Consider the following 17155-nt stretch of genomic DNA (forward strand, 5'->3'; position numbering starts at 1 on the left):
TTTTGCAATTTTTTTTTTTTTTTTTTTTTTTTTTTTTTTTTTTTTTTTTTTTTTTTTTTTTTTTTTTTTTTTTTTTTTTTTTTTTTTAGCTTCTTGTATGATTTATTCGATTGAATCATGAATCTACGCGCTATATTGTGAAAAATCACTAGATTTAGGGAAAAATCACTAGTGTTAAAACAAAAATCACTAGCAATCACTACCTAGAAGAGAATCACTAGGCAACATAAAAAAAAATCAATATACATAGTGATAAATTACTAGGGGTGGCAACCCTATCCATCACTGTATACTCTAATGAAACCTGGTCAATAAAGGCTGATGATGAACGATGAATCTTGGCGCTTGAAACTAAAAACCTCTACCGCATAGCGGAGATTACCTGTGTTAACAGGGTATCAAATTGAAGACCTCCGTAAACACCTCTTTGGACTCTGTGGTTCCCATGCCATCATTTACCGTATTAAATTCAACAGCTCCGCTACATTCAACGAATGTCAGCCGACCAGCTACCAAAAATCACCTTCGAAGGACGGGTACACGGCATATGCCCTCAAAGTCGATCGCGTAAGTGATGGCTTTTATAATTTCCCGGCCTGTAACCTTCACTTTTTACTCCAACTAGCAGAAGACCAATCTGATTATCCCTACCCTATTTATTGATTTTTTTTATAAGAAAGAAGGAGCCCCAATTCAGCCTCAAAGTCAAGACAAGTCAGTAAGTCAAGAATATAAAATAACCTTTTTCAAAAAGAACACAATAGGCATGGATAACGTTGAACTACAAGTGGCGCCATCAGTTTTTAATTCGTTCAAAGAGGTATTGAAGTACCAAAGATTTCCCTTTAATCATTTTCACATGCTCTTTAAAGGATAGCTAAAAAGGATAAAGGAAAAAAGGATAGAAGATAAAAACAGTAGTTGAGGACAGCAAACTTTTTATCCTCTGCTTTATTAGTCATTCTTTTTTATAGTAAATAATCCATTTTCAGTCTAATTCTTTAAACAAATGTTTGGTTTTAGAATGAGTTCAAACGACCCTCTTTGTATAAAAATAGAATAAATTTAACCTAGAAAAGTTAAAACAAGCCAAAATAACATAACAATGATTTTAATCAATCTTATGCCATTTTTTTTTTCAATTTTTCAAAATCAATTTTTTTGTATTTTTCAACTTGGTGAAATATTTTTAAGTGACTAAAAAACTTGTATATTGTTTTCAATTATTTCGTTAATTTCTAAGCATAAACTGTTCTAACGTCTGACTAGTGCTAATGAAATGTAGGAGAGGGGGTGGAGGGATTTCATTGAATTGTCAGTTTGATCACCCTATTTTGACTGCCTGTTTTGACTGTACTTTTTCCTTTTGCTCTATTTGGAATGTATTAGTTTTTTTAACACCATAAGCAACAGGCTAATCTGCAAAAGCATTGGGAATTTACGAGCGCAGCAACTCCACATTTGTTAGAATAAGTAATACTCAACAAAAACAATTCCGGATATAATACAAATATAATTCAAGGATGAATGAAAAAAAACAATAAAAGAGAAAAGAAGATACAAGTGAAAAGTGTTCAACCCTTCAATAGATTATCGACATCCTTTTTTGAAAATATCTTTATTATGTTGTTTGAAGAAGTTCTGTGTAGTATCTCCCCATTTGAAACCCAAACTGAGCGCGATCCTAGGCAAAACTTAGCGTAATTTCTCAAAGCAAGTTTTGAGTTTGTCATCGTTTCATCAAAAGTGATTCCAGCAGCTCTTACGCGGTATTTGTTTTTTAGTAAAAATTGACGGATCGAAAGATTTGAAAACTGAACAATAATAGGTCTTGGTCGAGATCCTTGCTTGCCAATTCTTCTGGAAGATATTAGGTCATTTTTGTGAACAGAGAGGTGAGGGAAATTCTCATTACATATCGACAGAAAGGCAGACTCAGCAGTTTCATGTGGGTCCATCTCTGCAACTCCATGAACAATTATCTAGAATATTAATTAAATAATATATTTTAATTAATAAATTCAAAAAGTTTCCATTCGTTGTTATAGAGAAAGGGAAAAAAATTCCTATGAGTAAAGTCTTTTACATAACTGCTATACCTCCACTGTAAAAGTGAAATTTTGCTGTCTAAGTCAGTTAAGTAGAAACTTACAGGTCTTACACACCCTAACATATATTCAAGAATTAGAAAACTTTTTTCCTAATTCTTAAATTTTTCCTATTAAAGAATTAGGAATTTGGATTCAGTTTTTAACGAAAAAGATCTCAATATGCAGTTATGCAGGTTCTGGTAATAGATGATAGAGAAAAATCAGCAACAAAATAGCCTAAAAATATATATATAAAAAGGTTAAAAAATCTAAGAAGGTGTAGCTTCCCTTTGGAGGTGTAGCTGACTTCGAGAATCCATAGACTGTGAATGTTGGCATTTTTAGGGACGAAAAGCATTTACAAATTTAACAAAATATTCTTTCTTTTCCTATAAAAGAATTAGGAATTAGGATTCAGTTTTAAACGAAAAAGATCTCAATATGCAGTTATGCAGTTTCTGGTAATAGATGATAGTGAAAAATTAAGAAAAAATAGCCTAAAAATATATACTAAAAAAGGCTAAAAAATCTAAGAAGGTGTAGCTCTCCTTTGGAGGCGTAGCTGTGTTCGAGAATCCAAAGACTGTGAATGTTGGCATTTTTAAGGATGAAAAGCATTTTCAAATATAACAAATATTTTTTCTTTTCCTATAAAAGAATTAGGAATTAGGATTCAGTTTTAACGAAAAAGATCTCAATATGCAGTTATGCAGTTTCTGGTAATAGATGACAGTGCAAAATCAGGAAAAAATAGCCTAAAAATATATACTAAAAAAGGCTTAAAAATCTAAGAAGGTGTAGCTCTCCTTTGGAGGCGTAGCTGTGTTCGAGAATCCAAAGACTGTGAATGTTGGCATTTTTAAGGATGAAAAGCATTTTTCAAATATAACAAAATATTTTTTCTTTTCCTATAAAGAATTAAGAATTAGGATTCAGTTTTTAACGAAAAAGATCTCAATATGCAGTTTCTGGTAATAGATGATAGTGAAAAATTAGAAAAAAATAGCCTAAAATTATATACTAAAAAAGGCTTAAAAATCTAAGAAGGTGTAGCTCTCCTTTGGAGGCGTAGCTGTGTTCGAGAATCCAAAGACTGTGAATGTTGGCATTTTTAAGGATGAAAAGCATTTTTCAAATATAACAAAATATTTTTTCTTTTCCTATAAAGAATTAAGAATTAGGATTCAGTTTTTAACGAAAAAGATCTCAATATGCAGTTATGCAGTTTCTGGTAATAGATGACAGTGCAAAATCAGGAAAAAAATAGCCTAAAAATATATACTAAAAAAGGCTAAAAAATCTAAGAAGGTGTAGCTTCCCTTTGGAGGTGTAGCCATCTTCGAGAATCCACAGACTGAATGTTGGCAATTTTAAGGACAAAAAGCATTTTAAAATTTAACAAAATAGTTTTTTTTTTGCGGTTTCATTTATTTCATTGACGAAAGCTGCCTCAAAACTTCATATTTTCGAACAGCAAAAAAAGAAACCCTAGGAAATCGCGGTTTTTAGGCATGAATAGACTTGAGATGGCACCAGAGGTCAGAGAATTATTCTTTTTTGAAATCCTTGGTATATTATGCTCCACGTCTAAAAGATGAGAATACATCACTGATTCAGCAAAAAATATTTGACTTTATATTTGATACAGCTTCAAAAAATATTTGATCTCAATTTGCAGGTATACAGTTTCTGGTAATAGATGATAGTGAAAAATCAGGAAAAAATAGCCTAAAAATATATACTAAAAAAAGGCTAAAATTTAAGAAGCATTGTAGCTTTCCTTTGAAGGTCTAGCCTTCTTCGAGAATTCCAGACTGTGGATCCTCGAAGACTGTGGATTCTCGGTTTTTAGGTATTAATAGCCTTCAGATGGCATCAGAGGTCAGAAAATTCTTTTTTTTTTGAAATCTTTGGTACGTTAGGATCCACGTCTAAAAGATGAGAATGCATCGCTGATTCAGCAAAAAATATTTGACTTTAAAATATTTTATTGCATTCCTTGACCTGTGTAATGGATTGGGAAAGTACAAAACTTTTGTTTGGGCCATATAAAGAATGGACATTGCATCGGGTTATCTATCTTTTACTTTTTTTGTAATCCATGAAAGTTGACTCCGCACTGAAGCTACACTTAATCCTTTTTCTGTTCTATTCCAATAGGAGCCCATTTCTTTTGAAACTCACTGGGTATTGACGCTAGCATAATCACAATTATCTTCACTGATTTTTGAGCCAACATTAAACTTTTCAAATAAAACTTTTCAAATTAAACTTGGCAAGTTCCGAAATGCCTGATTGGGTTCGTTCAGCAAATACATTGAAAAACTAATAATTTTACTATTTTTATTGAACATCATTTTTATTTTTTATTATTCATCATTTTTGAGAGCTCTGTAGTTTCCTTCAAGTCACTTTCTTTCAACCTTAACTTAATTTCAACCAGTATCTGCTTTATTCTATATTCATTGATTGTTTCTTTATTTATTTACATATATTTCGTTTATTTATTTCCAACCATTATCTAATTTTTATTAATATCAACCAATATCTTATTTAACCTAACTTCGACAAAGCAATGAGTGAGTTTTTGAAGTTCTATTGTATAATCCATAAAAAAGCGAAAAATAATCCAAAAAGATCCAAAATTATTCTAAACGGGAAATGAGAAACGTTTCGTGTTTCTTTATGGTATTTATCATTATGATTTTATATCATTTGTAAATATTTTTCTTGATTTCTTTATGAACCCTCAGAGTCATCGTGACTGATGTTGAAACTGATGATCAACAAACTGATGAGTCAAACAAACTGATGATCAAAATAATTCAAAACGTCTATAAATCTTATACAATGTTTCGATTTGTGATCAAATTTCCATTTCGAATTGTATGTTCAATTTCTGTTGGTTATCATAGGCAGCGCAACAGCGCTGCCTAAGTAAAGAGCGATGTGGGCACATTGTATTATTATTAAATTTTTTTTTTGGTTTTAGACCAGGGCATTTCGTATCAAAGGCCTTGCCGTAGAAATTTCGAAAAGAGCTCATTCAGTTGGAAATTGAAACGGATAGTGCTTCCACCATTCCCACAAACAGATCCAGTCAAAATTTTGAGACAGCCATTTTGTTCAACGTATAATATAATAATTTATTCCTCACCCTTCTCAATACAAAATTTCCACATAACTGACACTTTATTAAAAGGAAAATATTATGGCAGGGCGAAGAACGGATCGACTGCGGCGGCACATTGCCATTTAAAGTCGTCCTACGTTAAAGTCTCAAAATATGGTATGTTTATGTTTAGGCTATTGGAGAAGGCTTCAAGTGATTTCATCTTTTCGACTGGGAATGGCAGTTTGTTCCAGATCCTGATGACCCGGGGTATGAAAGAATGATGGTAAAAATTTGATCTTGCAATCTTCATCTTTACAGGCTCCAATTGCAGACTGTGCGATCTTGTGATGCTTTCGGTAGTTATTTGAATAAGCTGGTCTTTTATGTTCCCAAAATTCTCGTGAACTACCTCAAAGAGGGTTTTTAAGTCTAAGATCGTTCTTCTTGTCTCAAGTTTATGGAGAGTGAGCCTTCTTAGAGCTTCTTCATACGGAAGGTTTCTGAATCCTTGAAGTCCTTTTACGATGCGTTTCTGGACTCGTTCTATTCTGTCAATATCCTTTTTGAGATAAGGCAAACAGATGACAGTGGCGTATTCAAGCTGTGGCCTGACGTAAATTGTGTATGCTGAGATCTTTGAGTGAATGTCAAAGTATCGCAGGGAGTGAGTGAGTAGCCAGAGACTTTTTGATGCTTTACGCACAACCAGGCCGATATGCTTTTCTGGTTTGAGGTTCAAGCTCAGAATTAAACCTAGGTCCTTTTCGCAGGTAGATTTTGTCAAGTCGATACCTTTCAATTTGTATGAGAACTTTCTGGCGGCCAAGATGGACGACATAGCATTTTGCTACATTTGGTAAAAGTTGCCATTCTTCGAGCTTCTCTGTCAGGGTGTCCAAGTCGCTTTGAATTTGCGATGACGCACTAGCTTCTCCCAGGAGCTTCGTATCGTCTGCAAACAGGCCGAAGTCGGTTTGGGAAATGGCATTTATGCAAATGCCTATGTACAAGACGAACAAGACTGGGCCGAGAACACTACCATGTGGGACGCCTCTGGTTGAATCTATCCATGTGGATAGTGTCTCTGCAACCTTGACTGTTATTTTTCTATCATTTAAGTATGCTGAGAGCCAATTTTTTAGCTGTTCCTTGATTCCATAAACTTCTAGGCAGTGGATGAGTTTTCGCAAGGATATTCGGTCGAAGGCCTTAAGTAAGACAAGATAAGATAATATTTATTTCCAAAAGACTATCACAAGCTCTATATAGCCTTCGACCCAAGCTTCTATAGAATTCGCTTTATATGTCAAGTAAAAGCTAAAAAAAAAAAAAAAAATTCAAAACAGCACATTAAGTCAAACACTTAAAATTAAAAGGAATTAAAAAAGCAAAATCATCAAAGATAAAGGGCAAATCAGTAAACTTAACAATTAAATTACAAAACATTGCAGTAAATAAAAAAGGAATAAAAACGGCAATAGAGGAAAAGGGGAATTTGGCAATTACATAATCACGAATTATTATTAAGGTGTTCCAGAATAAAGGGTATACAAATTTTGCGAAACCTTTCTGTAACAGCATGGATTGGAGAGTAAGTTGGGATTGCTAAGGAGGCTGACCGGGGGATACGGAGTCTAATGGGATTATGAAAATCAGGGAGTAAGTCTTCAGTACAGGGATAGGAAATGACTGATTTAGCGAAAAGCAGGCACATTTTTTCCCTCCTTTCTTTTAAGGTGGTAATGCGCACAGCTTTAAGGAGGAAGGAGTATGGAATTCAGCCTTCTTTGTAAATGATCCTGAGCGAACGCTTTTGGACAGACTCGATTTTGTCACTAAGTTCATTTGAAAGTTGCGAATGCCAGACCGGACATGCATATTCCAATAACGGCCTGATAAAGGATAAGTAAACACGGAGGGAATGTATCTTAGGACAATTAAATTTGTTTAGTAGCTTAAAATTGGATAGTGAAACTTTTGCTTGTTTAACAATGTTGGAAACATGTGTGTCCCACTTAAGATCATTAGAAATTGTGACACCAAGAAGCTTAACATGTTTCACTAGCATTTCGCTTGGGATCGGGTCGCAAAAAGCAGGAGTAGATTTCAAGATGTTGATTGTCATTATCCGTGATTTAGTGGGATTTACTGTCATATTTAGATTCTTGGATTCATCCGAACATTGGGTTAGGATTTCAACGGGGTCACTTTTAATATTCCTATGACATACTTCAAGGATCGACAAGTCGTCAACATATTTCCATCTTTGGGGGAATTCCTTGCCAATTTCGTTAATCATGACAAGAAATAATAGTGGTCCCAATAAGGTTCCTTGAGGTATTCCACAGCACCTAGGGAGGGGGTTAGAGAAGGTATTTTTGTATTTTACAACTTGTGATCTGTCTGAAAGGAACGATATAACAATATTTACTAATAGTGGGTCAATTTCAAAGTTATCATGTAGTAAACGAATTAGGATAGTGTGGTCAACTAAGTCAACGATTTTGGAAATCGACTAAAACCAGGTTTAGCCAAACATTTGGTTTCTCTAGTTCACTTAGGATCGTGTGAATCAAGTGTACAAGGTAATGGGTGGTGGAGGTTTTTCTTAAATTACCAAACTGTCGGATGTCAATGCGTGGTATAATTTTAAGCCAGTCACAGAGGAACCCTTCGTAAAGCTTAGAAAAAACTAGAGTGAGTGTAATAGGACGCATGTTGGTTATAGTCATACTGGAAGATTTCTTTGGGATGGGTGTTATAAAACCTAGTTTCCAGCAACTTGGAAATTTACCAGATTTTGTAATTTGGTTAAAAATATCAGATAAAGGTCCAGCAATTGTGTCTGAAAAGGCAATAATCAAGTCAATTGGGATGTCTAATGGGCAAGTACTTGATTTTTTGAGCTTTTGGATTTTATTTATAACATCAGAGGGAGAAATTTGGGGGAAAGAGGTGGAGGGAGGAATAGTTTGAACTGAGCCAGTGAAAGGGGGGAGACTTTGTACTATGGACGCAAGATACAGGTTCAAATCGTTGGCTATCTTGTAAGGGGAATCAGGGAGATGAAAATTAACTTCAACATGGTTTTTTCCGCAAGTCTCTTTAATTTTCCTGTACCATTGTTTGGGTTCGTTAGAATACAAATCCTTAACCTTACTATTGTAATACCCAGAAGCTGCCTTTCTCAATTTTCTCTTCAGGAACTTTCTTAGATCATTAGCCTGTGTGATATGTCCTTCCTTGAACAAATTGATTTTAGATCGATTGATTAGATCGATTAGGATAATATCTATTGGAATCCCACAGTCCAGGGCAGACTGGATGTAGTCGTGTATCACTTACTAGTTGGGAAACAGTAGAACGATTTTTACGGAAGCCATGCTGATGATCTGAGAAAAGGTTGTTCAATTCGAAGTGTGATTGTGACTTTTCCACTATGATCCTTTCCATGATTTTCAGGAATGGTGAAGTAAGGCTGATCGGGCAATAATTCTCCTTGTCACTACGTTTCCCTTTTCCTTTGAAAATAGATGTTACATGGGATAGCTTCCAGGAAGTAGGAAACTTGCATTGCTCGAATGAGATTTGGAAAAGTATTGCCAGAGGTTCACATAGCTCGTATCTCAGTTCTTTCAGGCTAAAGGACAGGATGCCATCAGGATTGAGTGCTTTTGATGCTTGTATGCCCTTCATTGCTCTTAGAACACTTCCTGGTGTGAAGCCAATGCTGTGCAGCTCGCTTCCTGGGTGTGAGTCTTGGAGTTGAGGTAAATAGCCATCGTCTACAGTGAACATGCTGGCGAAGAATTTTACAAGAGCATTCGTCTTATCTAGGCTAATGCTACGGACCACATCCCTTCGATCTATCAGTGTTGGTAGTTTCTGTTGCTCACCTAGCTTGCGTTTGCACAGGTTGTAGAAATCGCTTTTTGTTCTTATTTTCTGGAATTCTTCCCGTTCGCAATCTTTGTTGTAATTTCTGATAGCTTTTCTACATTTTGAGCTGAGTTTTTGAAGCTTGGCGAGTCTACTTATACTTCCAGATGCTTCGCAATCCATATATGAAATCTTCCGGTCCCTGATGAGCTTTCTTATGTCCTTGCGAAGGAATATACATTTGCCAATGTGTTTGTTGTTCCTGAATGGTGTGGTTTGAGTGACGGCTCGATGAAGTATGCCATAGAAAACTTCCCAGGCTTCGGCAATAGGAAGGTTGTACACGTAGTTGAAAGGTCCGTAGATTATGTCTTTGAGGATGACAGCCCCCCCCCAGGCCCTCAAGACAAGGTTCTTAAGTTATACCCTAGGGGCATATAAGTTTTACATAGAAAGGATGATCGTATAAACTTCGGATGGGGCTCATTGGATTGGTAATTAAAGTTTTAGTGCCTCTTTTAAGATTCAGAGTGATTGGAGGGTGCATACCCCCCCCCCCTCACATCGCAATTTCCTGGAGTTAATCTGATAGAAATTTTGAGATGGCCATTTATTGTAGTAGAAACTTCAAAAAGCTCATTCGATCGGAAATTGAAAGGACTAATAGTCAAAAGTGATTGGAAGGCAACAAGCCCCCCCCCCTCCCACACACCCATCAATTCCCAAAAAACATCTAATCAAAAGTTTTAGATAGTCACCTTGTTCAGCGTAGTTGAAAGGTTTGGGAATTATGTCTTTGAGAATGACAACCCTCCACAGACCTCAGCGTAAGGGTTGCAAATCATTCCCCCGGGGTATATAAGGTTTTCATGGAAAATGTGGTCGTATAAACTCCAGAGGGGAATCATTGGATTGGAAATGAGATTTTCTAGTTTCTTTTTTAACAGTCAAAGTGATCGGGGACAGCCTCCCCCCCTACGTCTTACTTTCCATACATGCATACGATAAAAAATTTGAAACAGCCATTTGTTCAAAAATTATCCAAAGATCATATAATAAGGCCTTTGGGGTGGACTGAATCCCCGGAGTCTGGGGGTAAGGGTTGTAAGTTACGCCTCGGGGGCGTATCGGGTTTTGTATGAAAGGGGCAGTCGTGTGAACTTTAGAAGAGGCTTAATTAATTTGAAATGTATAGTTCTAGTTCTATTTTAAGAGTCAGACATAACGGAAAGCAGCTACCCCACCCCTCCCTGGTATCCTCTTGACATACTCTTTTCTCAGAACACATTCAATTGAAATTTTGAGATAGTTATTTTGTTACCAATAGGCCAAAAAATAATATACAGTAATGTCTTTAGGGTGGACACAATCCCCCACAGCCCATGGGCAAGGTTCGTAAGTTATGCCCGGGGCATATAAGTTTTTTTTTCGGGAATGGGTGCTTGTATGAGCTTTGGATCCGATGGAACTCATTTGATTAGAAGTCCGAATTTTTAGAGGCCTTTTTAAGAGTCAAGAACTAATGGAGGCAATCAGGCCTTCCAAGCCTATCGTTCTCCAGATTATATCCGATAGACATTTTAAGAGATCTTTTTTGTTCAGCCTTTCTGAAAGGTTTAATAATTATGTCTTTGCGGATGTCAACCTCCCCACAGTCCTCAGGATAAGGGCTGTAAGCTAGACAATTTGTATATTTTATACGAATTGTTTATTTTTTATATATATTTTGTGTCTTGTATAAAATATACAAGAGTATATTTTATTGAGAAAGGTATGCATGTTTGAGCTTTACTTTCCAAAATGACGAAGGGCATTCAGGTGAGCCTTTCGGAAAATGTTTTGAACTAAATCCAAACACGTTAGGTGTATAAGGATTGTCAAAAGGGTGTAACACTGGAATAACTGAGTATGTTAATTTGGAAAATTTAGGAAATGAGAAGGGAGATGATCAAAAAAGCAATATTTGCTTGCTACCAATACTACTACAACTACCAGCACTACTACTATCAGACCAATCTTTTTACAGTAATGAGGGAAAATTTGAGCTTAATCAATAGACGCTATGTGCATAGAAATTGTCAAAATAGCATATCTCAAGAATTAATTTGGGTATTAAGTTGGAACTTTCAGAGAATGATTAAAGGGGAAGATCATCTTACCAAAAGACAATATGTACACACTACTGCTAATACTACTGGTACTGCTTCATTTACTGCAATTACTACTACTTCCATTGATACTACTTGTAAGGCTAAGAACACTGAGAGGAAAATATGATAACATACAGTTTATCAAAAGGACATAACAGCAATGTCATAACAACTGCTAATTGTGTTAAGTTAAAATCTCTAGGACTTGATCAGAGGAATATTCTGCTCATCAAAAAGCAATATGTTAATGCTTTTACTAGTAATATCAATATACTGTCACTACTATTACAGATATGCCTAGGGGTATGAAGATGAAATTTTCAATGAATTTTGAGGGGGAGTGAATCACAACAAGCCATATGTATGCAAGTTGTCAAAAGGGTGTAACAGCAATATCTTAGGAACAGTTTGCTGTGTGAACTTAAAACTAACAGGGCTTGTTGTGAGGGATGTTGAATTAACTAAAAGAAAATATTTTCATCTTAATATTACTGCTTCTACTCGTACTACAGCTACTGTTACTATTATTACTGCTTCTATTACTAAAACTGCCACTAAAAATTAGCCTACTACAATTAATTTTACTGCTAATACTACTTCTACTGCTATTAAAGCTAAGAATATTAAGTTAAAAAACTTGGGATGTATAGTAACTAAATGGAACTAATTCAAAACCCACACAGGTTATCAAGTGGACATATCAGAAATGCTTCAAGAACGGTTGATGGTATTAAGCTGAAACTTCCAGCGTGTGTTGAAGGGGATGTTGAAGAAACTAAAGATACTATGCGCATACTTCCACTAGTGCTGCTGCAACTATTGCTACTGTGCAATCTAAGGGTATTAAGGTGAAGATTTTATGAAAAATTTCGGCGGATGTTGAACTAAATCAAGACAAACTATGAGCATGTGGTGTTTCAAAAATTTGGCACAGGTATATCTGAAAAACAAAATGTACTTTTAAGTTAGACCTTTAAGGACAAGTTTTGGGGGATTTTGGACTAACCAGAAGGCACTCTGCTTATATTTTTTATCCTACCCCTACAGTTACTGTAACTAAAGACGCTAAGGGTATTAAGGTGAAACTTAGGGAAAGATTAGGAGGAATTTCAATTAGACGAAAAAACTGTGTGCATGCAGGTTTTCAAAAGGGCATATAAGCAATATCATAGGCTGCACCACTCTAGAATAGCTAGAAATATTATGGAAAATTTAAAAGAAGCTACTTTGATTCAAAAATAAAAGTTCTGATGCCCTTTTTAAAGAGTAAAAAGAGATTGGAGGGCAAGCGGTCCTTTTCTTAAGCCCATTCATTTTCCAAACGCATCCAGCAAAGGTTTGGAGACAGTCATTTTGTTCAGCATAGTAGAACGGTCCAGCAATTTTGTTTTTATGGATATTGGGTATGCCAAACCCCTACAATCGTGCATAATGTCTTAAAACTAAATGTTACTTTAAATTAAATCAAAAGGCATTGTGCTTATGGTTGCCAAGAAGACACCTCAGCAATATATCGAGAACGACTGGGAGTATAAAGTTAAAACTTTTGGGGCTAATACTATTACTACTTCTACTCTTATAATTTAAATCATAGGCATTGCAATAGCACTGCCTAAGTAAAGAGCGATATGGGCGCAATGTATTGTTTTTTTTGTTTGTTTTTTAGACCAGGCCACTTCGCATCGAAGGATTTGTCGTAGAGACATCAAAAAGGACTCATTCGATTGGAAATTGAAAGGGATAGTGCCCGTTTTAATTGTCAAAAATGATTGGAGGGCAACTAACCCCCCTCCCAAGCCCAAGATTTCCCCAAACACATCCAGTCAAAATTTTGAGACAACATTTTGCTCATATAGTAGAACGGTCCACCAATTTTGTTTTTAGGGATATTGGGTATGCCAAACCCCCACAATCATACAATTGGCCCATTATGCTTTAAAACTAAATGTTGCTTTAAACTAATTCAAAAGGCATTGTGCTTATGGTTGCCCAGAAGACACCTCAGCAATATATCGAGAAGGACTGGGAGCATTAAGTTGAAACTTTTGGGGCTAATACTATTACTACTTCTGCTCTTACAATTTAAATCATAGGTAATTTGTTGGCGCAATGTATTATTTATTTGTTTTATTTAGACCAGGACACTTCGTATCGAAGGAGTTATAGTAGAAACTTCGAAAAGGGCATATTCGATTAAAAATTGAAAGGGATAGTGCTTTTTTTAACCGTCAAAAGTGAATGGAGGACAACTATTTCCCCAAACACATCCAATCAAAATTTTAAGATAGATATTTTGCTCAAAATAGTTAAAAAGTCCGGAAATTATGTATTTGAGGATAACAACTCCCCTACAGCCCTCAAGACAAGGTTAATAAGTTTTACCATGAAGGCATACAAGTTTTACACAGAATGGGTGATCGTATGGATTTCGGAGGGGGCTCGTTGGATTGCTAATCAGAGGTTTTAGTGTTCTTTCCAATATTCAGAGTGAAGGGAGGGTTGATAACCCCCCCCCCCAAACTTCGTATTTTCTCAAATTACATCTGATAGAAATTTTGAGATGGCCATTTGCTGTCGTAGAAACTTCAAAAAAGGTTCATTCCAATGGAAATCGAAAGGCTAGTAACTTTTGAAATAGTCTAAAGTGATTGGAGGGCAGCTAAACCCCCTCCCACACCCACCATTTTCCCAAACATATACAGTCAAAATTTTTAAATAGCCATTTTGTTCAGCGTAAATGAAAGGTCCAGTAATTATGTCTTTGAGGAGGAGCCCCCCCCCTAAAAAAACCCATCAGGACAAGGGTTGTAAGTTATACCCTGGGGGCGTATAAGGTATATATAGAAAGGTGATCTATAAACTTCGGAAGGGGGTGGATTGGTAATCAGAAGCTCTAGTGAGCTTTTTAAGATTCATAGTGATTGGAGGGTGGATACCCCCACACACCTCGTATTTTCCCACAATGCATATGATAGAAATTTCGAGAGACCATTTGTTGTCGCAGAAACTTCGAAATGAGCTCGTTCTAATGGAAATTAAAAGGACTAGAGCCGTTTTAATAGTCGGAAGTGGTTGGAGGGCAACTAATCCCCCTCCCACGCCCACCGTTTTCCTAAGCCCGTCCAATCAAAATTTTGAGATAGCCATTTTGTTCAAAGTAATTGAAAGGTCCAGAAATTATGCCTTCGAGGATGAGACCCCCCCAAAGCCCTCAGGACAAGGGCTGTAAGTTATACCCTGGGGGCATATAAAGTTTATATAGAAAGGGTGATCGTATAAACTTTGGAGGGGCCTCATTTGATTGGTAATCAGTTCTAGTATCCTAGTTCTAGTGTCCTTTTCAAGATTGAGAGTGATCAAAGGATGGATACCCCCTACATCTCGTATTTTCCCAATGTGCATCTGTCGAAATTTTGAGATGGCCATTTATTCAAAAAAGGCTCATTTGATTGGAGGGCAACAAGGCACACCTCCCACACCCATCAATGCCCAAAACGCATCTAATCAAAATTTTGAGATAGCAATTTTGTTCAGCGTAGTTGAAAAGTCTGGAAATTTTGTCTTTGACAAAACTAGAACATATTTGCACTTTCCTGAAAATAAATGTCTATGGATTGTCAGTTTAGTATGAATATACTAAAATATATTCCGTAAAGTGCGAATATTTTTTATTTAGTAAAGTTAAAAGAGCTAAAACCTTCTAAACGTATTTTATCGTTTAATGCCGTAGGATAAAAGGATTAAAATGGTTTCGAGTCTTCACGGGATTAAATAAAAAAAAATGTTTTTTTAACTGAAAGTAAGGAGTGACATTGAAACTTAAAACGAACAGAAATTACTTCGTATATGAAAGGGGCTGATTCCTCATCAACGCCCCGCTCTTTACGCTGAAGTTTCACTCTTTCTCTCAACTCTACTTTTTAAAACAGTAAAAAACTTCAGCGTAAAGAGCGGGACGTTGATGAGGAATCAGCTCCTTTCATATACGAAGTAATTTCAGTTCGTTTTGAGTTTTAATGTCGCTCCTTAAACAGATATTTCTGTTTAATAACAAAAGACAAGATAAGTTTGTTCTAAAATAAGATTAATAACTGATAATTATATATTATACCTGTTAAGCTATTATATTTGAGAAATTTAAATTTTTTGATGTGCTATATTAATAAAATTTTAAGATCGCCATTTGTTCAAAAGCAGTCCAAAGATCACATAGCATGACCTTTGGGGTTGACACAACCCTCCAGATTCTGGGGGCCAGGGTTTTAAGTCATGCCCCGGTGGAATATAAGCTTTTTTATGAAAAGTGTGGTTGTTTGAACTTTAGACGATCCCTCTTTTGACTGGAAATGTATAGTTCTAGTTAACTTTCAAGAGTAACGGGGGGAGGGGGGTCAACTAGCCCTCTCTCTGGCAACCTGTTTTCCCCAAATACATCCAGTCAAAATTGTGGGCTATTCATTTTGTTAATAATAGTCCAAAGAGCATATAGCAATGGCTTCAAGGTGGGCACAACCCTCCAAAGCCCAGATGCTAGGGTTGTAAGCTATGCCCCGGGCATATAAGGTTCTTATGGAACAGATGGTCATTTAAACTTCGAATTGAATGGGACTTACTCGATTGCAAGTTGGAAGATCTAGTGCCGTTTCTAAGAGTCAAAATGAAAGGAAGACAACCGGCCTCCCTCCACAATCCTTTCGTTCTCCAAAATATATCAAATTAAAATTGTAAGAAAACTATTTTGTTCAGCATTACTGAAAGGTCTAGTAATTGTGTCTTTGAGGATTTCAACCTCTCCAAATTGTCAACTTATATTATTAATTTAGACCTTTAACGATGGGTTGTGGGGAATTTTGAACTAGCCAGAAGGCACTATATGTATACTTACAATACTACCACTACAGTTAATGTAACTAATGACACTATATCTATTAAGACGTAACTTCTAGGAAACGTTTAGGAGTCTCAACTGTATGCGTGCAGGTTTTCAAATGGACATATAAAAAAAAACTATAACATATGTTATATGGACATATATAACATATGGACACATAAAATAAAGTAAAAAAACAAAACAAAAAAAAACAACAACAAAATCTAACGTGACTTTTCTCCTCTTGCATAGTTCACTCCAGAAGGTTAGATTTTGTTGTTTTTTTCCTTTTTCCTTTTTCTTTTTTGAGCACTGAGGACAACTTGGCGGAGGTCCTTGTCGAAATATTTACTTGATTTTCGTCTTTCATATTTTGCTACTAGCTGAAAAAATCCTCATTTTTTCCCCTATTTGATTTTTTTCTCTTTTCATTTATTATTTCCTTTCTAGATTACGTACGTCATGCATAGCCAGTATGGTCTCAGAACGCATTTAAAAAATTATCAAAACTTTAAGAAATAAATATCAGTATATGTCAATTAAACTGACAATTCACGGTCATTCGTTTTCTTTTTCTTTCAGTAAAACGCAAATTATGTTCTAGTCTTGAGAAGGCATGGGGGTTATCAGCCATACTAATGTTAATTTTTGCTCGTTTTGAGTTTGACTCGGCTATTTATTGTAATTTCTGTTCGTTTTGAATTTCATTTATTTATTGATAGTGATTTGGGGTAGTTTTGAGCTTCGAAGATTATTTAATTTTATTTCGGCTCATTTTGGCTTAACGGAGCTCTTTACTTTTCTTTGAAAAATTTGTTTTGTGCAAAAAGTTTTTTAAATTAATCTCTACCAAAAAAAGTACGTTTCAATAGAAATTTCAAAGTTTTTTTTCAAGATTTAGGGGGTGGAACAGGACAAAAAAATGTAAGGGGAAATCCCCCCTCCCTGCTGGCCGCTAAATTGAAACACCCTATTGCTCGGTGGATATTATTTTAAAAAGTTATAGTATTTAAATATTAAGATGATCTCGGTTTAACACTTTTAATTATTT

General features: G+C 35.6%; 1 protein-coding gene across 7 annotated transcripts in view; it reads right to left on the reverse strand.

Annotated features, from left to right (window-relative positions):
* LOC136026894 (uncharacterized) overlaps nt 1–17155 on the reverse strand; it is a 56704-nt gene continuing 39549 nt past the window's right edge. For all 7 annotated transcript variants that reach the window (XM_065703712.1, XM_065703711.1, XM_065703709.1 and 4 more), the window contains one exon: nt 1–1982. In XM_065703712.1, coding sequence (XP_065559784.1) covers nt 1575–1982 — 408 coding nt within the window. In that variant the 3' untranslated portion in view covers nt 1–1574. The remainder of the gene's footprint in view (nt 1983–17155) is intronic.

The sequence above is a fragment of the Artemia franciscana genome, chromosome 5, assembly GCF_032884065.1.
Source record: "Artemia franciscana chromosome 5, ASM3288406v1, whole genome shotgun sequence".
Lineage (NCBI taxonomy): Eukaryota > Metazoa > Arthropoda > Branchiopoda > Anostraca > Artemiidae > Artemia > Artemia franciscana.